General features: G+C 49.6%; 2 protein-coding genes across 5 annotated transcripts in view; one reads left to right on the forward strand and one right to left on the reverse strand.

Annotated features, from left to right (window-relative positions):
- Positions 1–17,197, reverse strand: KHDRBS1 (KH RNA binding domain containing, signal transduction associated 1). The gene is made up of 9 exons (XM_072885225.1): positions 16,685–17,197; positions 9,613–9,740; positions 8,919–9,035; positions 7,717–7,863; positions 5,606–5,742; positions 4,501–4,714; positions 3,487–3,554; positions 3,107–3,165; positions 1–755 (listed from the first exon to the last, which is right to left on the reverse strand). Exons 1-9 carry the CDS (start codon positions 17,007–17,009, stop codon positions 658–660), a joined length of 1,293 nt encoding a protein of 430 aa, XP_072741326.1. The 5' UTR covers positions 17,010–17,197; the 3' UTR covers positions 1–657.
- PTP4A2 (protein tyrosine phosphatase 4A2) overlaps positions 16,142–24,308 on the forward strand; it is a 27,116-nt gene continuing 18,949 nt past the window's right edge. For 2 of the 4 annotated variants that reach the window (XM_072885229.1, XM_072885230.1), the window contains exon 1: positions 21,409–21,667. The gene's annotated coding sequence lies outside the window, so the exon portion shown is untranslated. Of the gene's footprint in view, positions 16,389–21,408; positions 21,668–24,308 lie in introns of those variants that run through there. The other 2 variants (XM_072885228.1, XM_072885226.1) reach the window with 2 other exon arrangements.

A 24,308-nucleotide genomic window follows, 5' to 3' on the forward strand; every position in this document is an offset into this window, starting at 1 on the left:
AAGTCAATTTTACAAACCTAATTTTTTTTTTTCTTTTAAGTCAATTACCTTTAAAAAATGCTATTTAATTTGTTTGAGGATCCTTCGTATTAAAATTTAAACTTAAGATTCACCAGCAATCTGCTTTTAAGGAAAGTTTGACATCTGAGGTTACTTTTAAACGGTGGCAGCTACTACCGTTACATTATGATTTTAATTCTTAAAAACAGCCCTGAATTTTGAAATGTAGCCTACTTTGGGATTCTGCAACTACAACTTTTATGGGTTCCTTAAAACCAAACTTAAAAGGTTAACAAAACCTTAATTTCATAACTGCTAAGCAAAGCATGTCACTTTTGAAACTAACATTTTTAACTCAACTTTTTTTTTTATTAAAAAAGGTACAGTTGTATTTATCTAAACAACAAAGAAAAGCCATCTACACACTTAAAAAAAAAATTAAAGTCGGTCCTCTAAATCTATTTAACTCATTTTTAAAATACTACGTACAGAAGCCAGAATGCAGGGTGAGGATGGAGTGGGAGAAAAAGGGCCACGAAGAAAAACAGTTAGACAATTACTTGTCTGGTGTGGGTAAAGCAACGGGAATCCCGGGAGATACAAGAATCAGTAACAACTGTTTGCTCATAACTGATATTTTTCCCTCATGTTTGTTTTTTAATAACGTCCGTATGGGTGCTCTCTGTAGGCCCCCTTCACTGGCCTGGCCGGCGGGGCCTTCAGGGAGGGCCTGGTTCCGTTCCAGTCATCTTGCCCTGCGGAAAAGAGAGGGATATGTCAGGGATGGCGGAGTGCTGCGAGCCAAGGGGCTCGGAGGGAGCGGCGGTGCCGGACGGACGGGCTCCCCTCCGGAGTACACCTGGAGGCACGGGGCATCTTCACAGCTGTTTCACCCCAAAACCAGTCTGCGAAATGCCCCCGCGGTCCACCAAAACCTCTCGTTTGCAGCACATCTTCCGACGTTATGGGAAAAAGCCACTTGCATGGGGATCCCTGGGAAGCCTGCAGCTCCGACAGCCCGGATAAGCGCCAACTTGGGCAAATTTTAGGAGTAATTAATTTCAGCAGAGCCGAAGCCAATTCACGGGGCAGCTCTGGCAGCCGGCCGCGGCGAAGGTCGCAGCAGTCACGGTCCCTTGGGCTGGCGGCCAGCAGCATCTATAACCCCGGGCCTCTGGCTGGGGGGACTGCTACAGGTAGCGCTTCTCTCCCTAGATGCCAGGCAAGGCAGCTCCTGGATAATTCTGCCAAAATAATTAAGTCCCTGTGCTGTTCTAGGACGGCAGCGCATCCGGCTGAACTTCCAGACACCAGTCTGTTTCTGACTCTGATTTGCTGTTCCTTCCCCTCCACGACTACAGGAAAATTTACAGCTGCAGCTCGCGCAGCATCTGCTCACTTCTTCGGAGCAGACATCGCTTGCTCGTGCTGCACCAGCATTAACTGCTGATGGGACAAAGCACTCGACAGGACAGCCCAAACCCTTCTGCTATGTACAGCCGCCACCGAAGCACATGAAGTTCGCGTTCCCATAGTCCCCGAGCTAGCTCAAGCCCCAAATATCCAAGCTTCGTTATGGCTTGTGCTTGCAACATTCATACTTGCATGCCTGCCATTCTCTCCAGGGTCACCAGTTTATGAAAGCAAGTGTCCGAAGCCCGGAAGACAGCCGAGCCTGTTCCTACCACCATGGAGCACGTTCCCGTTTTCTCAAAACTGTCTCCAGCCTGGCTCAACAATTTATTTCTCTAATTCTGTTTTCATGAAAGCAGAGACCAAAGGAAATTACTGTGGATAAACAGATTAGCTGTGGCAACTTCATGCCAAGTATACAATGAGCATTTTGGCCTTCATATCCCAGACAACACCACTGCTCTCCTACCAAGTAGGAGGCACAAAAGCCTCTTTGTGCTGCGTGACTAACACAGGCAACAAACCAAGCCATTGAAGGCAGGAAAGATAGCCACCGTTACTGACAGCAGCTGTCTATTCAAATGCATCTTAGACTGGAAAAGGATGCCTGGTTAGGCACCTGAATTTGAACTTCTCACAGCTTAAGCCCAGAGCAGGGAACACCCCGAGGCCGGCACAGAAGACTGTGTTAACAACTCCGCTTCCCTAATACCAGCATAGGGGATTCCCAGTTCCTGAGGATCCCAGAAAGCCCCTCCAGCTGGTCATTATCATCACTACCTGCATTCATTCACGCCTTCAGGCAACTGATGCTCTGCTAAAGGGAGCTGTTTTCAATACAGCGTATTTCCATGCCATTAAGCAGCTTGCTGTATAGCTTTCGTAACTCGTTTATAGTTCAGCTTGTTTACAGAGAGAGGTAAATGAATCTTACTCATTGCCACATGCAGATGCCATTCATAAGCTCGGATATCTGAACTAGCATAAAAACCCTGCAGTCACCCAATCCTTTATTGCCAACACCTCAGATATAAGGCCTATTGTTTTCAACAGTTGGTGATTTACACAGTTGTGGTTAAATTGGTCCCCCACACCTCTCAGTCTAGCCTAAGTTGATAGCTTTACGTGATTCAAATTAGCTAAGCTTCATAGACTACTTGCAAGTCATATTGACCAAAATTGTTCCACCTAGTCAAAGGGAGGCCTTCATATGACATTTAAATCCCTTTTTCAAGCAAATGTATAGTGCAGAGTCAGTATCAGCTAGCGGGTTTTTGAGGATAAGGAAGCAGATGGAACCATGCACTCATCCAGTTCAACAAAATATAATCCGTGAAAACCAGACTGCAGCAAAAGTAGTGTTGTGGGTGGAAATCCAGAGCTCTTAAAATATTCTAAAGCTACAAGGAAATTAAAAGATATTTCCATAGTTAAAAAAATTGAATTTTAAAAGCGTCACCTTTGAGACAATCAAGCTAGATAAGAATCTAAAAACGACAGAATGCCTTCGGTTGTTCAGATCTGGATAATCCATAGGGTATAAATATTCTACCATGAAAACCATTTGAGGTTCTCCTCAGTAAGTTTTTGCTCAGGGCGTGGAGTGGCACTGGAAAACAGCTGGTTGACCACAAGCAATTCCCAACTATGTGCAGCCCCTTCCCTGTCAAGAGAACAGTATTCCCAGACATACCATAAGCTTCATAGGTTTCCTGTGCCTCCCCGTGTCCATAATCATAGTATTCTGTGTCCCTGGAAGAGTAATTATGTTGGTTACATACAGTGCTGAAATCGCATTCCTAAACTGACACAACTTGCACAAACACTTGAAAAGCAAAGATGCCCAATATTGCTCATGGCTGTGGTGTGTCTGATCACTGCTTTTACAGAATTGTCAAGGACACTGGGACACTCCCAAAAGTTATTTCCCAGGCACTCCTGGATTCCAGCAGAACAGGGCACTTTCCCTACAGCTCAAACTCAGAAATGAGTGTTTCCATTCCCTTAAAAGAAAAAAAGAAAAAAGATCATGCATGATTTTCTCCGTAACAGATAGGAGACAAGCAAACTTACCCTTGGCCCTGGCTGTAGTAGCCTTCATACCCCTCATAGCTCTGGTCTGCATATGCATCATCATAGCCCTGAAACAGATGATGACATAAACGGTGTTAACGGAAGGACCGAAGGTTAATGCCTGCCCAAGAGTAATGGCAAAACTGAATTCAGGCTACAGCAGCCTTCTGAGGAGCCTGTGAATCCTTGCCTGCCACAGGGAAGGGGCTCAATCATAAGACATAGGTAGCTAAAATCTGCTTGTGTCCTGTGGCTTGGGAGGAATGAACCACACCAATATTTACAATGCATCTGAAACTCATTTACATGTCCAAAGCTGCAGTTTGTCTGCGGTACAAATCCACGTGCCAGGAGGCCTGTAACTGTTTTATCCAAAACACAGATTTACAGGTAGACAAACCCCAACCTATTAACTTATGATTGGTTTCTGTGGAAAAACTGAGGAGTTTTACTGAGCGGAGAAACAGAATTTAGAAGTACCAATATTTGTGATGGTTCCCCAAAATGCTGTTGTGCATCAAAACCAGTCATCTTGTTTTCCCGTTAGAATACCAAGAGCGAAGATGCTAAGATAAGCCTGACAGGAGGGTGGTGCTTAGCTATATGCCTTCAAACATCATCATGTTCATTCACATGTTTATTTTAAGGATTTTAGGGGCAGTAAGAAACCTTTGGTGTTCCCTGCTTCAAGAATTCTCTTGCAGAAAGAGAATGTGATGCGAACTACATCAATCTCTGATGTAGTTTTTTTCTACTGTGCACTGTTAGTTATGGCAGACTTCAGTCTTGGGGGGCACATTTCAGTTTTATAAAAGCCACCCCTTACCCTGTATTTAGGACACTAGCAGTTCCCTCCTTTGAGGACTAAAGAGGCAGAGCAAGTCACCCCGCACCGTGGTGGCCACTTCTCCGGTGCAATCTTACTGCTGTTAGCTCTTATTTCAATAATATTGAACATCTAATACACGATCAGCTAGCTGGAATTAAAAAAACCAAAGATATATAATTTCTTACATATTCCTCATAGGTTTCTGGTGCGGGAGGAGGAGGAAGCGGTATTCTCTGAATGCCGGCTGCACGTGCTCTGGGTGCAGGAGCACCCCGTACTGCTGGGGGAGGAGGTACTCCGCGGGCTACAGCAGCTCCCCTGGCAATGGCACCCCGCACCGGAGCTCCTCGCACAAGGGCCCCCCGAGGAGGAGGAGGGGGAGGACCAACACCACGCCCCCTGGAAAGGAGATAAAAAGGATTGTGAACAGCTACTGCTGTACTGCTCGTGCGCTGAATATTGAGGGCAGCGCATATGCTTCTTACACCTACTTTAAAATGCAATAGCTTGATAAATAAATACAGTCACCATTAACTAAGCCGTGAATTCTTTATCAAGAATGAAAGCACAAGAATTGTTAACGTCGTTGTATTGCAGGATTTACAAAAACCTCTTCCGAGATGAGAACTCTACTGCGTTAGATATTGTACAGATGAAGAAATAATTCTGATACAGAACTTCAACCAAGTAATTTCTCAGAGTTCGTTTTAAACAACCCTCTATCACTAACCTGCAATGACTGCCAGACCTCCAGAACTGTAAAGATCAATGATGAGGTGAGCAGGGACACTTCTGGGCTAAACACTCAGAAGCAAAGACTTTCCCCCCATGAAACAGATAGTGAAGCAAGAACCATAGTAACAGATTTTTATCACCAATTTATCCCAATGCCTTGAGAGCAATGACAGAATAATGCCATCCTATAACTTTCAAAGGATGGTCAGTTTAAACTGAAAATGCTTATTCTGCTGAAGGCTACAGAAGCAAACATGACACCATCTATCCACATGATTTCATAGGCCAATTTTTGAAAGGTTACTTTATGAAGCTACTGATTTCAGACATCAAAAATAATACAGAAGGCATCCACTGCGCTAGATTGCATCTCAAAACACACAAAACATTTGATGCCAGCTTGCTAAAAGCAAGCCTGCAACACAAGGCTAGAAAGCCCTGGCCAAAAGCCAAGGCCAACAGCTGATGTACAAGAACAAGTAGCTTAACCTCATCTGGCGGGACAACTCTGAGCAAGATGCAGCATTTCCAGGTCTGTGCTTTTGGGAAAGATACCTTGGAACAGGTGGAGGCGGTGGTGGAGCTGCTCCCCTTCCCCGCACAGGGACTCCTCGGCCACGAGTTGGCTCTGGTACACCGTTCAGATAGGAGAGCTCCAAGAATTGCTCCTGACAGATATCATCCATCATATCCTAAAGAGGGGAAAGAGTCAACTCCAAAGAACAGCTAACTAGCCCGTCTGTGCTCCAGGATATCACAGGCTACCGTGCTGGAATAAAAATAACCTGATAGTCCTAAATTAAAATCTGCTGGTTACTTTTATTGGGATTTGCTCAGCAGGCAGCAGTGCACAACTGCCAGCTTTCTCCAAACCAGCCAGGGCATACCACCCGCGTGTCCAAGAGCTGCAGTGAGCACTACAGCTGGTCCCTGGGGAGAAGACCTCGCTCACAGGGGTTCTGGAGGCAATCTGATGATGTTCAGCATCCCAGGGATGTCAGCAAGATTTATTTGCAAATGTTGGAGAGTTCAGAGGTGAAGTCAGGCAAGACATATCTCACCTCAAGCACCTTACAGCTCCCATTTAAAGGCAAGTGGCTGGCAATGAGCCCACATAAGGTGGTAACATACTGCTGTGTTCCTGATACACTGAAGGAACAGGATAGGATGCAGCCTGGTGAAGAGCAAACGTCCATTTGCAATTTGCAAATGCAGGCTGTCTTTTCAAATTCTTAGGAACGCAGTATGTTTCTGGCTCCATGCATTTTTATCGCCTCAGGGGATCTAGCTTCAGGAATTAGTACAGATCTCTGGTGACCCCACAGAAGTCATCGTACCCCACCCCTCCCCTCAACACACAGGCAGTCTGGGCCTCGCACCGAGGATCTTCACGATGCCATAGCAACACCACAAAGCAAGGAGTCTCCTACCAGATGTGTCTTCACAGCACTGCTGGCTTCCATAGTGACTTCTCTGTCAATTTTCACAAGTTTAACACATTGTTTGAAGGCAGCGATAGATAAGACACTTTAAATAGCAAGGCTGCACGCTTGCTTTAGCAAGCTGAGGTTTTGTACATCCCAGGGGCTCCTTGAAGATGACCTCTTTCCTTCAAAGACACTTCACATAGCAATCTCTCCTCCTCTCTGTGTCAGACTCACAGAAATCGCACAGTACCCACACGCTTTTCTACACTTCCCTACTACCCGCAGCTCTCGGGTTCCACCTGCCCCTGGTATTTCAGGCAGAACATCTGAGCTCCCAGTCTCAGCTGTGGAGCAGGGTGCCAAGGTATATCCAGCTCTCTACCTGCCAGGACTGAATCACAGGCTGAGCTAGCCAGAAGCAGGGAGCACTGCATGCTTCCTTCCCATTTTGTTTTTTTCCTAATTTAGCAAGCAATACCATTGTTTTAATAACATGCAAAAGACTCCTTCAAGTTCTGCAGTTCTTGGAGTCAGTACTCTAGCTGGCACAAAACTGACCATACAGGTTCACCAGTAAGACATCCACAAACAGATAACAAGTGTCATCTGTATAAACGCCTGATTAGCAAAGAGGTTCCTTCACATCATACACATTTAAAGCAACAGAAATACTGATTTAACAGATGTGTCTCTGTTAAATCTCACTGAATACTGCTACTGAGCTGCCTGGGCAGTCACCCTCCTCATCCTCACACCACCCCTTTAAAGCAGAGCAAACATCTCCGTACTTACAGTTTCTGATCTGATCAATGAAGTTTTCTAGCCAGATTTCTATGCTACAGTTCCAAGTCAGAGGAACCCAGCCAAGGCGGCTCTTCCATGCCAGGCATGGCTAAAGTTATTCTCCCACTAAAACTGACACATGGAGCTAGACAAGCTACCCACCCGCCCCAGTGTCCACAGCTAGTACCGGGAGAGAAATACCTATTCCAAGCATTCTATACGATTGCCCTGTAAGTGTATGCCTTTCTAATTATGCTTAGGAGAATAATACATGCCTTCATGCAAGATTAATGGGGTCATCTTAAGCTTCCACACACACACTTAATACTCCAGCCTTCCTCAACTATACCATTCCTGTAGCATGAGCCTTACACTGTGCAAATTTTACCCAACCTTATAGCCACATTCACAACCCATCTACCTCCTTCAAAAAGAAAAAAGCATCAGTATACATACCGGAACGAGGAACTTCTTGACTTCTTCCATGGCATGAGCCATCAGGGCATATGCTTCACAAGGGGGTCCAAAAACTTCAATGAAGACATGCAAATCCATATTTAGATGGGCATATTTAGGATCTCCCCCTTTACGCAGTTCTTCCTCCTGAAACAAGGCAGATTAGAGATTCCTAAAATTAACTAAGATGCAGAGAAACTCCTTTTCTTTTATCTGTTTTTTCTATGTCTTAACAGGAAACGTCTGTAAAAGCATTTTGGCCATGCCTGGATACAGATCGTAACGACATACACAGGAGCATACAGTTTTATAAAAAGCCACATACAATCTACAACTTCCAGCTTTTTATAGCTGTCTTTTCAGGTGACTATGATATTTTTGCTAATGCACTGATGCCAGCCACCTTTTTTTCCAGAAGATTAAGCATATGCAGGCAGTGTTCTTCCTCTTCCACACCACCTTTCTGCCTGAGGTGCTCTTTACCACCTAGTGAAGTCTAACGCCTCAAACAAGCTTGCTCTTTAACTCTGCTCTTAGATACCTGTGTTATTCAGATGGCTTTAAGAAGCTACAAATAAGCTAGAAGTGTAAAAGCTTTCATGCTGCTAAAGTAAAAAGCTGAATTAAGTTACAGCTCTGTTGACTGTTAGCTCAGTTTTGGGAGTAAGCAGGAAGAAAAAAAATTATTTTCATTTTTTCTGCTCAAAAACCACCTCCTGGTGCTTTGGGATTCACTAAAGATTACCAGGAACATACTGCTCCAACATCTTCAGTGAACCACGAGAATTTAAGGATTTCAGAGGGAACAGCTGGAAGAAGGATATGTTTTTTGTTTGTTTGTTTCTGGAAGGGAAACACATTCCTCTAGCGAATGACTTTTCACGGAGTAGCTGGAATTAATTATTTTGTAAACTTTGTACTTCACCTTTCATATAAACTACCTCTGCATCCAAGGGTACAGGATATCAACAGATGACTGGTCTCTAAGTCATGCTCATAAAGAAAACATGCATCACACTTCTGCCCCAATCAAGATTGCTCCCAACATGCACAGAACAATTTAGGAAGCGTGACTTCCTACTGCCTTTGCTTTTGGATTTTAACAGTTTAATCTTTTATAAAATGCTTTGAGAACCACTACTTCTCACAGCAACATGGAAGGCGTTAATATACATGTATGTTTTCAAGGGTGATTCCCTTACCTTTGCTTTATCTCGCATTGAACCCTTGCCAAGCACAGATATCTTAGCACCAGTTTCTTCCTGAAGTCTCTTGATGGTGTTGCCTTGAGGTCCCAAAATCTTTCCAACAAAGTTGAACTGTAAATGCAAAAAAAAAAAAAAAAATTAGCTCCAGAGCTCAGTAGCCTTAACAAAAGCTTTTCTGAATATTATGCTAGCTGACAAAAAATTTAGCCACTCCATTTTCTCTTCACCTCACCAAAAAAATACAGACCAAAAAATGCACAGAAAGATTTACGTGCCAGAACATTCTTTTCATGAAAAAATGCTCCACCAGAAAATCAAGTTAATTAACTCACGTGAAGTGTTTAGTTCTAACATCTATTCTCCAGTAGTTTTACAGGTAGCAAGTCTTAAGAGTTAAATGAGTTCTTAACTGTAAAACACAAAGCTCTACATATGAAAGTGTCTATTCTAGTAATAAAAGATCACAACTATGCATCACCATTTAGCTTTATCCCAAGACATTCTAGAAATGTAATATATTAGAAATAAGATCCTGCAAGCTTGCATAGGAAAAATTCCGTAGTGGTAGTGGAACACTGGCATAACTCCTGATGACACTTTGACAGCTACTATCTCTAAGAGTCAGCCATAAAATCCATAGAAAATAAGCAAATCACAGAGATTCAGTAAGCTATTTTCTGGCCCTCACCTTGGGGTACTGTTTGACAGGTATCAGAACTCGTTCTTTCAGTTTCATATTCTTGTGGGAAAATAAATCCAGGTAGTTCTCTTCCTCATCCTTCTTTGTTGTTTCACCCTTCTGAATTTTTTCAATTTCTAAACAAGATAAAAATAGGGCTGCTTATATTCCTCAAACAAGCATCATTTTTAGAGTTGGAATTACGACAGGACATACCACCCTCATTCTCTGTGAATATATGAACACTTATAACTGTATTAATGGAATCTGCATAGACCAGCCACCTCTTTAGCGCTAGCCCAGCTTGCCTCTTCCTCCCTTCACATCTAGGGATTCCAGAAGGCCAGAAATGGGAAAACGAACAAAAATAAGACAGAACAGCAGAGAATGCTCTACACGTAACTTCAACAGATAAGAGTAGGAAACTCTAAGTACAGTTTTCCATGTCACTTCTGCTGTGCCTTCCTCTATCAGTCCCCAAACTCATGCCTCCACCACGAATGCAGTGCCCACATGTAACTCCTAAACCTCCAAAGAAACCAGCCCCAACTACACTAACTGTATGTGTGTGCTATAATGCAGCAGCCATCAGCAAATCAGGCAAGTTTTTATCATTCAAGCTGATGCACTATTTTAAATCTGTAATTTAATTAGTGGTGCCAACACATACTGACACTATGAATTTCAGTTAAGTTGAATAATAAAGAGAAGCCCAAATGAGTGACACACTAGAGTGTAGTCTTGATTATGAAATTCTTATAAGCTTCATTTCATTAAATGAATGCACCTTTATCACACAAGCAATTCATAACTTGGTTTTTAAGTTGTAAGCCTCGGGCATATAGCCATAAAAGTGAGCGTCAGAAGTCCTTGACTTGATCCAGGCAATGCAACTACAAATTTTGGTACCTCAAAATAAGATTCTGATTTTTAATTGTATATGGTGAATTTTAGAGTCTTGGAAAAACACTGAGGTGGCCTGACTGAACTGAAGGTATGCTGCAGCCTGAGGGGGATCTGGAACAAAGTCCAAATAACCTTCTGGAAGTAGGTCATTAAGGTAGGCCAATTAGGAAGTAGTACACAAACACCTTCGAGTCTGGCTAGAAATTAAACTTTCGCTGAGAGATGGCAGGAGACCGTCACCTCAAAAAAGACGACCCAAATGGCAAAGACTGAAGATCATCTTCAAGGCAGGCACTTCTAGCATAGGTTCTTACAGTCATTAACGCACCTTCCCTTGTACGAGAATAACACACAACATTTTTCAAAAGAATGGACCCCACGGCTGACTGGCTTTTCTTTTCCAGAGGTGTCCAGTCAGGTACAATTTTTATTTAATGGCCAACAACTAGATGACAAGTTCCCCTAAATTTGGAGCCAATCCATTACTAACAATCCCAAATTCTTGATGAACGATTATGCGCTCCTGGTCCAACAACAAAAAAAAAAATTGGTCACACCATGCACAGCCATCACAAATTATTATTTACAGATGCCTATCAGGAGAGGAGCATAACCCTTCCTTAGAAGTTGAATTGTGCCATTTCATCAGCAAACCCAAGAACTATAAATATCTCTTCCGAGTTGAAAGTGCTCTAAATACAACTTCTCACATCTCAGGGGAAAGAGAGACACTTTCACAAGATTATACACATAACTGGATTAAAGCTGCAAGACAAAACTGAAACTGAAGACTGCTTAGTCACTACCAGAATTTAAAGAGGGCAGCTGCAATGTCTTGTGTTTCCTGTGATTTCTGTCCATGTCAGAAACTACATGCTTTAGACTAAATGTTCATGTTTACAGTTTTGGAAGATTGGCCTATCAGATACTTGGCATATTATCCACCTACTAATATTCTCGTATCATCCAAACAGAAATGGGAGCAATGGGTTACCATCATCCTTCTGACTGGACAGGCAACCACAGCCGCACGGGCTGAGAGCATGACCGGCATCTTTCAAACGGTGCAGACCACAAGGAAGTCAAGCAACTAGATGTGCAACCAAAAAAAACCCCCAAACCCTTAAAAAACCATGATCAAATTATCAGTATTTTATCTTTTCACTTATGGACACAGTAATATAAACTGGTTTTTAGTTTAGAGATCTAAAAATAGAACTTGGAGATTGTGTTGCATAATTATGAAAAAAAGCCTAAATTTTGTATTTCTACTTGCAACAGCATTTTGGCTCTCTCACAAAAGTGTTACCATGACTCCTTAGTTTAAAAAAATTACCGGATCTAATCGCTTTGAAAAAGATAGCTTGATTTTTGCTTTAAAAATAAATTATTTTCTGAAGACACTATGCAAAAGTAAAAAACCCAGAAGTTCAAGCACTGTCAAATTTATAAAATAAGCAAAAGAGCTGGCTGCCTTGGTTAGTTTTACGTTGTTTTTTTTTTAATTTTAGCTATAAGAACAGATAAAAGAATCAAGATTTGGAAACTAAAGATTGCACTGGTGGCCTTATTCCTGGTTAGGCATAGCTTTGGACCCTATAATACAATGCGATTACTTCTCAAATATTTTGGTTCTCCAAAAACAGCAAGTGAATTTCTGAAAATGCATTCTATATATTAACAAAAAGTGTTTTCTACACACACATCAAGAATAAAAGCACCCTAAAACTTTATTGATGTAAATTAAACTACTCAGAGGCATCTTCTACCTTGTCAAAACACAATGCAATCAGACATAAGCCTCTGCAAACCAGTGAATCACAGTTCACATCAACCACAAAGCAAAATCCATTCTGCTTCCTGTAACAGTAGCAACGACATCTGGGGATCGGTCTGTGAGGGCAACAAATAATTAACCATTTGCTAAAAAAAGCATCGGATCCACCATCACTGAGTCTTCGAATGAAATCCAAAACATGAAGAAAAAAACCCTGCCCCAGCAGAATAACTCCAAGTTCTCCAGCTTTTGCAATTCAGGTCAGCGCGGGTGACCTAGCAGTCCCCTTCACACCTTCAGAACAAACTCCAAGTCTGGAAATAGGTGTGAAGAAGAACTAAAAACATGCCACTTGTGACGTGTCCTACTGCTCCGGATTCCAGCGTTATCTGTATGCATTCTGGCATATTAGCTACGCAACATGAAGCAGTACTGAATGAACTGATGAGTGGTAGCAGTTTGACAGACCACTTACTGATACGAAGGAGAAGCGTACGTATACCTTGAGGGATTAAGCATGCCTCATTTCAGTGCTGATTTTTTAAAGCCGTGTCAGAGGTGCAGCAGAAGGTTACCTTCTTGCCACGGGGAATGTCAGCGGTCTGGCGGCATGTGTGGCAGTGGTTTCCAGGACTTCATGTGGGGCAGTGATTGCATTGTCTCAGAAGAAATCCTAAGGGGTAGGTAAAGGGGGTTGGTAACACCGCTGCTTCACAAGGAGGAGGCTAAGCAGCCACAGTGCTACTCCTGATCTAAGCCCAAGCTCTTCCTTAACAAAAAAAACCATATTAAACATTGTCCTGCAGCACGCTTGTGCTCTGTAAGCAGAGACACATTCTGTTTATTCATAATACTGAGAGTATTATCCTAACAGTATGGTAATACTGACCCCGTGCCCAAAAAGCCCAAAAAGCCCAAAAGAGTTTGGGGATGGGAGCCTCTGGAAGAAAGCAGAGCTCCCTCTCTCCTACGCTACTGCTCCCCAGCTGGTTTGATTTCATAGGAGAGGAAGCAGGGACCTGTTCCTGGATGGACTCTGCCAACAGTGGAAGCTGCAGAATTTGGCAAGCCTAACCCCACCATTTCCCTCCCGCTTTCTGCTGAAATACACCCCCCACCCTCCAGCCTGCGTGCTGGGATTCATACGCAGACAGCTCTGCTGAGAAGGGAGGGGACTGCCACTAGTGCGGGGAGAAGGGGCATGGGGAAGAAGAAAAACACTGCTCAAGCGTGAGGCAGGGAGGAGAAAGCCTGGAGGTGAGCTATGAGAAATGGCACAGGTAGTAGAGGCTCCTGGGAGAGAAGTGGGAGGAGGCAGAGTCACAGCAGTGACAGGCAGGCTAGCATCAGCATCTAATAATGTTGGCATGGCTTCACAATATATACATTTAAAAATGCAACAGCGAAAGGGTATTAGCATATCACAGTCTGTGACATCTGGGCACAAGTTTAAGGCCGCAGTTACAGCTCCTTTGGGGGGTAGGGCATACACTTGGAAACACAGAAATTTAGATAATCTTCTCCATTTCAGGACAGCCTTAACTCCACGCGAAGCAAGCTGCAGGACACTGTATTGCTCTGGGTTACGTACAGTTTCTCATCACCCCCATGACCTCAGCCCATCTCTAATCCCACTATTTGGTTCCTTGGCAAGTCACTCCAGTGAGGCCACCGCCCATCCATCTGACTTTCCCATACAGCCCTTTTTTTTTTCCTCCCTAGGAATACACAGCCTACATGAGCCTGGCACAAGAACCAGCCTGGTCAGCAGGGGATTCTGTTGAGGAGCCCTCCAACACCTCAAGCTGCTCCCTGCTTCGCAATGTGTTGCTCTAACTCCAATTGCTCAACGCTCCCTCCCTTCATGGGTCCTGCTCTAACACCCTACCCACTGCTCTGAATCCACCCCTCACCATCCATCTCCATCCCTCCTCACCGCTCCACACTTCTGGGGAGGTAAAGGACTGCATTTAACATAAGGACCAACTAGATGCTAGCTATACAGACTTGCTAGTGGAGTGACGTAGCTCACATATCTGTTTGCAGCACAGGAAGCTGAGAGATGACCAGCTCTTTTCACTCGGAGTTTCTCCATGAAATAAAAATAGCTAAATTACCACAAGAATTTGAAAAAAAAAAACCAAACCCCTACGCCTAGCTAACAGGAGGACGCCTCCTGTCCTCCCAAAGCATGCAAGCAGAGAGGACTGTGCCTTTCAAAACATCAGCATCTCCTCCTGCTCTCCCCGCAGCAGATGGAGGGCATAAATCAAAGTGAGGAAAAGGGGTTTTCTTGTTCCTGTGGAAAAGGAAGGTCACACAGACCCCTAATCACAGGAGTGAGGAAACGTGAATCATATTCCAAGGTGCAAGAAATCCCAGTTTTCAGTTTCTGTTCAGGGTGCTGGGTAACAGAACCCCAAAACCTAGCCACTTTACTGCCTTTTCATCACACAGTACATTGTTCAGGAATCAGTAGTGGTGCCCTTTATCTTGCTCCTAAATAATGCTAATTTTCTCTAGAAACGCTAAGCAGCTTTAGAACTGCACAAGTATTTCGGACTACTTTTACATATTGTTTTTAAACAAGAAGTCTTAGTTTCAATGCAGAAGAACTCCTGCAGTATTCCCTCCCAGAGGCAGGCAGGACAAGCAACTTCCACTCCTGAAAAAAGGCTGGAATAGGAATACTGCTGACATTCAATAATCAGTCATTTCTTTGTCTGGAAGTCATTTTGCTTAAGTTGTGCTGGCCATATGCTTTACAATCTTTGGCCCAAACCTAAATTCCATAGTAAGCTTTACAGCGGCTTCTCCAACATGACGTCCCCAAAGGGTGCCACAGCAGTAGAGAAATTCTGAGCAACCCAGATCAGTTTGGGGTCATCTGCGCAAAGAGATTGAGTCTCCCAAAACCACCGTTTTATTTCAGATTCTTTCTCATGAGTGTCCTGCTCAGATCGTCCTCAATTTGGATCGCTAGTGAATGCTCCCAAAGGACAGCAATTTTCAAAATATCTAAAGCAAGCAGGAAGCATCTGGAGCTCTTCCAATGATCAATTTTAAGTCTCACAAAGCTGCAGTCTACTATCAGCAATTTTTTAAATTAATGGAAAAAAACTCATAAATCCTTGTTACACCACTCAGTGAACGAAGCTTTATTAAGTGGACTGAGAACGCTGTTCTTTGTGTGGGAATTAGCAAACTCCTTAGGTTTCATTTCACCGGAAGGCATTATCACAGAGCTGTTGAGCATCAGCTGGCTAAAGGGTTTTATTAATGAAAAACACTAAATTGATGGCAAATCGGATTATAAAACTAATTTATTTAGATCAAGATGTCTGCAAGTGATGCCAAGTTACCCATGACGATATACCTCAGTTACTTGCACAATGGGAGACAGCAATTCCTAAGAATTATTTCCTACGTTAAAGGAGGAGCTAATAAAATCTCTAGCACTGCACCAACTATGGCAATACTATACGTTTTAAAGACCTTAAAAAAAAAATCATTTAAAAGCAGCATGATAAGTACCAGAGAGCTAAGCACTCTGCTCATCTGCAGATTAAATCTGAGTATATCCTCACACTGGGTACCTCCCAGCTCTCCACTACAGGCACATAAAGCGGTAGCAAATATTTTAAGTCCTTCCAGTTTTTAAGCTGACTACAGTGTCTTGAGGCAGCTGAATCTACTTGATAGAGGCACCGAATGCGGGTGCAGCAGCTGCACTGTGGAGATATGGAGAAATCAGAGCTGCCAGGCGATTGGACAGTGGTGATGGGGAAGGAGAAGGCTAGTCTGGGCACAGAACAAAGACTGCCATTTCCATTCCCTATTTAGGTTCATCAGAAGCATGAAACAAGCTCGAATACAGATTACCAGAGTGGAGAATCAAAGAGATGGCAAACCATGCCTCGCAGGGACTCGAGCAGACGCTACGTGGAAAGCCCCAGCCTTTGCCGTTCTCTTTGCTCCCCTCTCTCCCCAGGGATGAAAAGGGCCAGCGTGACCGTACACCGCAATTTAAAAAAGAAAGTTCTGGCTCTGCGTTTAATCCGGCCCAGCCCCTGGATTAAGCACGGGGCTAAACAGAGACTAGGTAAGAGAAATATCTCATCTGCCAAACCCCGGGCTCGCACCTCGCTCCGGGCAGGGGAGCCGGAGCGGGTCGGCGCAACGGCGGGCCCCGCCGCTCCACCTGGGGCGGCCGGAGCTGCCCTCCGCCGCCGCTTCAGCCCCCCCGGGGGCTCCCTCCCGCCCTTCCCCGCACACGGCGTTCACCAGGAGCTGCCCCCGGCCCTGCCCGCCCCACCGAGCGGGGGGGGGCGGGGGGGGGGCCCTGCCCGGGGGTCCCGTCCTGCCCGGCCCCCGCTCCGCCCCGCCTGCCCCCGGTACCTGCTGTGAGGAGCTGCATGGCGTGCGTGAAGGACGGGTCGAGGCTGTCCTTCTCGGCCATCAGCTCGGGCAGGTACTTGTTCTCGGGCTCCATCTTGACAGCGGCCCCGGGCAGCAGCGGCGTGGGGGCGGCGGCGGGGGCCTGAGAGGCCGAGGCGGCGGCCGTGGCGCTGGGCGGCAGGAGCGGCGGCGGCTGCGCCCCGCTGGCGGCCCCGCGGCCCCCCCCGCCACGGGGCGGCCGCCGCGGCGGGGGTGCCCCTTGCCGGGCGCCGCCGGGGCCCGGCCCCCGGCCCAGGCGGGCGGCGGGGTCGTCGCGGCGCTGCATGGAGGCGGCGGGCGGCGGCGGGGCGGGCGGGCGCGGAGCGGAGCGGGCTGAGCGGCGCTGCCACACCGTCCGCCGCGGCGCCAGGGCCGGAAGTGAGGGGCCGGAAGGACCGCCCCCTGTCGTGTGTGTGTGTCCCCCCCGCCGGCTCCCGCGCGACCACCCCGCGCGCCTCCGCGCTTGCGCCGATCCCCCGCCTCGTTCCTCACGGCCCGCCCCCGGGACGCGCACGCGCGCTCTGCCAACGGCGGCCTTCGAACGCGTCGCCCTCCTCGGGCGCATGCGCAGTGCCGGGCCCGTGACAGGAGAAAGGGCCACGTGTGAGGGAGGGGCCACCACCTTCTCGGCCTCGACTGCGCACGCGTGGGTCGACGGGCGTGACATTAGTCACAGGCTGCTGAGAGAATTAGCCCCCAGCGGACTCACAGCGCCTGCGTAGGAGCGGGGGGGGGGAGGGGACAACACAGTGTTGCGCATGCGCAGAGGCTGCCCGCGCCAGCCCACAGCGGCTGTGGCGCATGCGCTCTCAGCGTTTCCTCGAGGCGGCAGCTCTGAGGCGCGAAGGGCGGTGCGGGAGCGGGCTGTAGGGGGGCTTGGGCCGGGGTCCGGCTGGAGAGAGAGAGGGACAGCGCGGCCGCTCTCCCTGGCCTCCGCAGGTACGGTGAGCTCGCACAGCCTGTCTCGAGGGCTGAGCCCGCAGCCTGCCTGTGCTCACAGACCTGCCCTGCGGTACAGGGCCTCGGCAGTGCCTGTGTGGGAGCTGAGCCTTCTCCCTCCTGCCTTTGTAGCCCTGCCCTGGTGTACGGGGCCTTGGCAGTGCCCGCTGGGGAGGCAAGCCCTTGGTGTACTTGTCAGCTTTGCCCCATGCAAATGGTACGGGACTTTGGAGAGAACAATTAACTCCTGCGTGGCAGGTGAAGTTATGCAGTGTTGAGGAGGTAAGAAAAAGAGTCTCATGGGCTACAATTGTCAGAGATTAAGAAACTCCAGTTAGAGGTGCTGGGGTGAAGGTAGTGGGGGAAGGCTTGTCTGCACAGTCCTGAAACCCAGCAAAGCAGCACTGAATGTTTTTTCAGCCAGGATGATGGTATATGTGAAGGCCCTTTGTGTGCAGGGGGTTCTGTTATTGGGATTTGTGGAGGCAGCAGCTATTTAACTAGCATACAGGATACATTTTGGGCACTGCAGCTCCTTAAGTTAGTATCAAACATGGCCTTTTATTAATAACTTGACAGTTGTAGCATGAGAACATGGGAAGACAATGGCTTTTATAATTCATGGAATAACATATATACTTTAGCCTGTTAAAGAAGCATGGGATTCTTACTGGATCTCTCAATATCTTGCAACAGACCGCTGTCTGCAGCAGCCCCTTCTGTGCAGAGCTGAAGCTGATGTTCATGGACAGACGTAGCCTCCGAGGTCATCGGTAACGCAGCCTGACCCTCGTCCTGTCCCTCTTGCCCCCAGGGTGCCGTTTCCAAGCAGCCCCCTGAGCCTGCATAGACCTGTCGCTCAGCGGCCAATGGCTCTGCCGTTCTGCTGCACAAAACATCTCGCCTGTGTAAGGGAGCTCCTGCTGCTGACAGCTTTGGAGCTGCGTGGGGCCCTGATCCGTGTGCCTGGCCTGCTCCTCCTCCGCCAGTTCTCTCCTCATTCACATACTGTCTCCTTTTCCTTCTCCCCCGTTGTGTATCTTCAATGTCATTCTTGCATATTTTTCCATTGAGATTCTCTTTCCCTGCCTGCCATCCCTGTCTCATCCTTACTCACAGCTGCGTCACTTGTAAATGCCACAGCACCTTCCCGGAGCCGGGATGAACTAACTCCGCTCCTGGTAACGGGCTGTCATTGCCCCGGGGTTTCCACCTGCTGCCGCAGTCGTACTCCCTGAGCACACACCGCTTCCATCTTCCCACAGCCTCGGCTGTGTGTGGGGAGCTGTGGGTGGCAGCTGTTGTCAGTTGTTTGATTTGGACCCATTCCTCCAAGAACTTCAGCCAAAAAGAAAAAAAAAAAAAAGAGATGCCTGTGGCTCCTTTAAAGTATATTTCAATTTTTAGAGGAAGGTTGCCTGATGGGGCCCTGGACTGGAAATTAGGAAATCTGGGACCGGTTTCCAACACTTTCCAGGCTTCCTGAGTGAAACTGGACAGTTTGCTTAACCAGTCAGTTCACCATCTGTAACTTAAGTCACTTCTACCTTCTTTCTTCGTATTGTCTGATGCGCAAAGGGGCTGAGACTCATATTATCTGATCTGCTCGGGGTGCGAAGGGGCTGAGATGTTCCTTTGTTATTACCTTACGCAGCCTACAGAGAGAGCGGCGTGGCCCTGAGTGTGGCCGGAGTCTCCAGCTGCTTCTGAAACAGTCACTGGGTGTTAAAATGGACACGGTTCCCTTCCAGGCAGCGCCAGGCCGAGGGCAGAGGAGCGACGTGCTTTCCTCTAGCTGAAAACAGGAGATGGGTATGTTTTGGGCCATCCCCGCTCTGTCCTCCCAGCGTTTGTTCCTCCGTGAACATCTTCTGGCAGCAGCCGATGGCTGGCGTGGACGCGATCGCTTCTGACGAGGCCGTTCATCGGCTCTTGGAGAACGTACTTTGGTTTTGCCGCAGAAGAGGAAGAGGCCCGGCAGTCCGGAGCACTCGATATTGTGCGTTATGCAAATGGCCGTGCGTCAGAGGCGCTGCTGCTGCCTGCTCGGGCGAGAGGCCCTGCGCAAGGGCTTCCCGCGGGAGCCGAGAACAGAGGAACTCTTGTTCCAGCTCCGGCCGGTGCCGCTTCCAACGCGGCCGCCTGTTTGCTGGGCTGGACCGGCGGCAGCAGCGATGCGGGTGGGAACGGTCCGTCTGTCCTGCGGCTCTGTCCTTCGCTCCCGTATTTTTATCTCAGCTGACAGAAAAGTTAAGCGTTAGTCTGTGGCTCCAAATGAAGGTACTCGTTGTTACAGGGGATTCCTAAACGCTACCCCTGCCATTTTTGGGATCTGTGGGAGCCTCAGTGATTTTCCTCCCGTGGTTAAGTGTTTCCCTCTCCCGGGAGGCTGCCGCAGCCCCGGCAATGGCCCGGTGCCCTCTAGCAGGGTCTGGCCCGCCGATGGGACAGGCCGCCGCAGTCCCGCCGCCCCTCACGGCCTCTCCCCGTCAGCGGGGCAGCTTTTGGGGGAGAAGAATGTCACCCCGTGTTTGGGAGGACCTCGCCGGCTGCAGCCGAGCCCCGTTCTGAGCCGTCCCTCGGCCTCCCGGCAGGATCGCGACGGGCACCGACCCCGTCTTCCAGGCAGGATTAGGAAGCCGTGTTACACAAGCACTGTCACACCCTTGCCGTTCACACCGGGGCCGGGGGATGCCGCGGGGCACGGCGCGGTCCCGGGCGGGGCTGTCACCTTGGGTCACTTAACGCCACACGGCCGGGACAGGTTGTGGCCAAGCGCGGGGCTTCCTGCCGGCCGGGATCCTGTTGTCACCGTATCCGGAGCGGGGAACCGGATCGATGGGTCATTCATTTATTTCGGTTTCACCGTGCGCGGAACCGGGGAGCCTCGGCCGTGTGCCGGCCTTGCCGGGGACCCGCTCCCTCTGCGGTCTCTCTGTTCCCAGGGGTGCTGGGGCTGTAAGCACCAGTGCTCCTTCCCCCGGGACGTTCAGCCCCGCGGCCCGCTCGGGGGCGGCGGGCAGAGCCCGGTGCCGGTCCCGGCGCGGACAGGGGAAGCGGAAGCCGTGGGAACCGCCGGGCGGGCCGAACCACTGAGCGGAGGGCGGGGGGGGAAGGGGGCTGTACCACTGCTGCTGTGCGCTGGGGGGGGGGTATGCTGGCGTGGAAGGGCTCGCGTGCACGTGCGGCCGGAGGGCCAGTCCAAGTGCGCCGGAACGGCGGGGGGGTGGAGGGCTGGGGCGTAACAAGGGTGCCTGGGGACAGCAGGGCGGCGCGTTTCGCTTCGGGCCGTGCTCACCGCCGACAGGGCAGGCGGGGGCGGGCAGGCGGGGCAGGGCGAGCCGCCCCCGGGTCTCCGGCCGCGCTGGGAAGGGCCATACCAATGCCCAAGGGGGAGAACGGGCCTGTACCAATGCCGCCTCCCTCGCGGGGGGGGGGAGGGCCTGTTCCAACAGCAGCGGGATGGAGGGAGCCGTTCCCCGCGGCACGGGGAGGGCGACCCGGCTGGTCGCAGGGCAGCGGCACGGCGAGCTGCGGCAGTGACGAGCGAGGCCGCTCCAGCGCCGCTTGTGCCGCGTCGGCATGCCCGCAGCACCCCCGCGGTGACGGCGGCGGGTGGACGCGCCCGGCGCGCTGAACCGGGGCGGGGGGGGAGCTAAGGGGGAGGGGGTGGGTGTGGGGCGGACCGTACCAATGCCGGATGTGGGTGTGAGGCGGGCCGTGCCAATCAGCGGCGGGCGGGCCGTACCACGGGGCGCGGGCGGGGAGGGAGCGGCCTGTGCGCGAGGAGCCGTCTGGCGGCGCGCGGGCTCTCGGGTTTCTCCGCGCGGCCGGGCCGGACCGGGTCGAGCGCAGCCCCAGCCCCGTCACGGGCCCCGCCGCCGCCGGGCCGGGCCGGGCCCGCCGCTGCCGCCGCGCCCCCTCCCGCTCCTTCCCGTCCCCCGGCCCGCTGTGTGGGAGGCGCCGGGCCCGCTCGGAAGAACGCCGACGCGCTCAATGCCCAGGGTGAGGGGCCGCGGTGGGGAGGAGCTGGGGGGCTTCGGGTGAGGAGAGGCGGCGGGAGGCCGGAGCCCCCGCCCCGGGGCGGGCCCGGGCTGCGGGGGGGTGGGGGGCAGTGGCGCCGGGGCCCCCCTCCCGGATCCTTGAGAGGTTTTGAGGGGTTCCCCCGGCCTGTGGGGCTGCTCTGGGGGGACCTCCCTGGCCTGGAGAGTCTCCTTTGGCCCCTGCGGCTGGTCTGGAGGGGTCTTTTGTGTTCTGGGGGTCCCGCCTGGTCAGCGGGTCTGGTTTGGGGGGATCCTTGCTGGTCTGGGAGGCTCTCTTTGGGCTGAGGGGCCGGTTCGGGGGGGTCCTTTCTGGTCTGGGGGGTTTTCCTGACCTGTGGGCCTAGTTTGGGGAATTCTTCTGGGCCCTGGGGGCTCCTTTGGCCTGAGGAGCAGGCTTGGGGGCAGCTTCCTAGCCTGTGGGGTCCCTGCCCTACTTTGGAGCTGGTTTTGGGGGGGTCCCTGGGGTTGGACTGGTATGAGGGACCCCCGTGGGTGGTTAAGGCCGGTTTTAGGACGGTTGCCTTTGCCTGCGGTGTTAGGCTGCTTTGTGGGGTGTCCCTTCTACCTGTGAGGCTGGTGTGGAGGGTCCTCTCCTCACCTGTGGGATGGGGTTGACTTACAGTGCCCACCTCCCCGGTCTGCAGGGCTGGTTTGTGTGGGTCCCCCCTCAGCTGTGGGGCTGGGATGAGTGGACCCCGAAGGGAATTGTTTAGGGAAGGCAGTCTGCCTTGCACCTGGGCTTGGGGGGGGGATGTTCAAGAGGGGAGTTCGTTGCTGGTGGGATTGCAACAGAGGGAAGGTAAGGAGACTGCCAAGGGGTTGGTGTGGGTGAATGAGGGGGTCTTGCTTGTACCTGGTATTTGGAGGGGTTTGTTTGAGGGGAGGGGGTGTCACTTATTCCCGTGTGTATAATGGGGGAAGAGTTTGAGAAAGGATGGGAGGGTTGTTTTGGGGAAGGGGGCCTGCCTTGTGTTAGGCCTGGAAGTGGTCTGCAAAGGATAAAGAATTTTTCTGGTGTCTGGGCTGGAAAGCGGAGAGGGGGAAGGCTGGGAGCAATGTTGGGGGTGATCTTTCTCAGGCTGGAGGGGGGCTCGTGGAGCTGGAAAGGAAGGGTGTCCAGGATGTGGCGGTTTTCCTGGGGTTTGAGTGGGGACAGGGTTGTGAATGCCGAGGCTGGTTTGTGTAGATAGAGGGCTGCCCTGTGGGATTTGGAGCTGTCTGGGCTGCAAGGGGGGAGTTGATGAAGTCTGGCCAGGGCTGAAGAAAGTAGTTGTGTTGCTGAGGGTGCTAAGAGTGACCTGCAGGAAGGTCCCTGAGACAGGGAGTGGTGTACTTGCTGGGAATGGCTGTGGTTTGCTGCTTAGGGCGTGCTGTGGTGGGTGAGGAACCCTAGTTATTGAGAGCTGGAGGCTTGGGATTTGGAGCGCAGGCGAGGTTGCAGGTTGGGAGGTGTTACGGTACGGGGATGATTGTAGAAGTGGCCTCCACTCAGCGCGGTAATGGTTCCTCGTGGTTCCTTGGTGTGGTTAGTCACGATCTGCTTTTTCTCTTGGGGCAGCTGTGTGCTTGTTGGTTTCAGTGTGAGGAGGAGTAAGGCAGAAAGTTGGCTTTTGAAGGCTACTGTATAAATGGAAACTCGCTTCAAAACTCCCAAAATGAACCAGTCAGGTTCTGACTCAGAACTGCAGTTAGTACTTAAAGAAGAAAAAAGATAAACCCACCACTAGCAGCAGCCAGAAAACTCTCTCTCCTTATGACTCAACATGTAGAAATACTTAGATTTAATGAACTCAACTGTTGGAAAGAAAAGATCGGTTGGAGTTAAGGTAGGAGGAAGGATCTGTGTATGTATGGATGCACAGCCAGGAGTGTCAGCCTTCTTACCTAGGGTCTAGTTGTGATGTTTTTACCTACATCTCTCAAACACAGGTGATTGACTTCAGGTTTAATTACCTGCAAATATCCATCATTCTCTTCCACACAGCAGCACTTAAACATTCTTCCTCTATCAGAGTGGACCTGAACTGTGATCGCAGCCGGTTTCCTCCCGCTGGACTTTGCCCCGTGGTGGAATGCCGTGTTGGTTAACTGTTGTGAGGCCTGGCAGGGAGAGCACCGATGGGCGGCCCTGGGGAGAGCCAGGCGATACATGGCTCATGGAAAGGCACGTTTCTGTCCTCGCTTTAAGGAAGACGATCCACAGCTGAAAACGTAGCTCTTGAAAAATTGTAGTGCAAGCAGGTCATTTTTGTAAATGGTGTAGGTTGTTTATTTTGATAATATCTTTGGAGGAGAAAACACGTTGTCAGTGATGTACCATTACTGAACTAGCAGAGAGGAGCTCTGTGGTGTCTGTTGTGTTTGGATTAGTTTGACAGCTTCTTTGCCTGTTAAAGAGTTGGGGACTTAAAACAGCTCTGTATAAACGTTGAAAAATAGACCTAATGGTTTGAGAATCTGGGCTAGAAGTTATTCTTTCCGACACATGTGAATTGCAGTGCTAGATCAGGCCGGCACCTGTTTAGGCCAGTATCTGGCTGATGCACATTGTGAGAGACTATAAAATACCTTTATAGTGGCTGTTGACTTTGCTATCATCTCAT

The sequence above is a fragment of the Ciconia boyciana genome, chromosome 21 (genome assembly GCF_034638445.1).
Source record: "Ciconia boyciana chromosome 21, ASM3463844v1, whole genome shotgun sequence".
NCBI classification, from domain to species: domain Eukaryota; kingdom Metazoa; phylum Chordata; class Aves; order Ciconiiformes; family Ciconiidae; genus Ciconia; species Ciconia boyciana.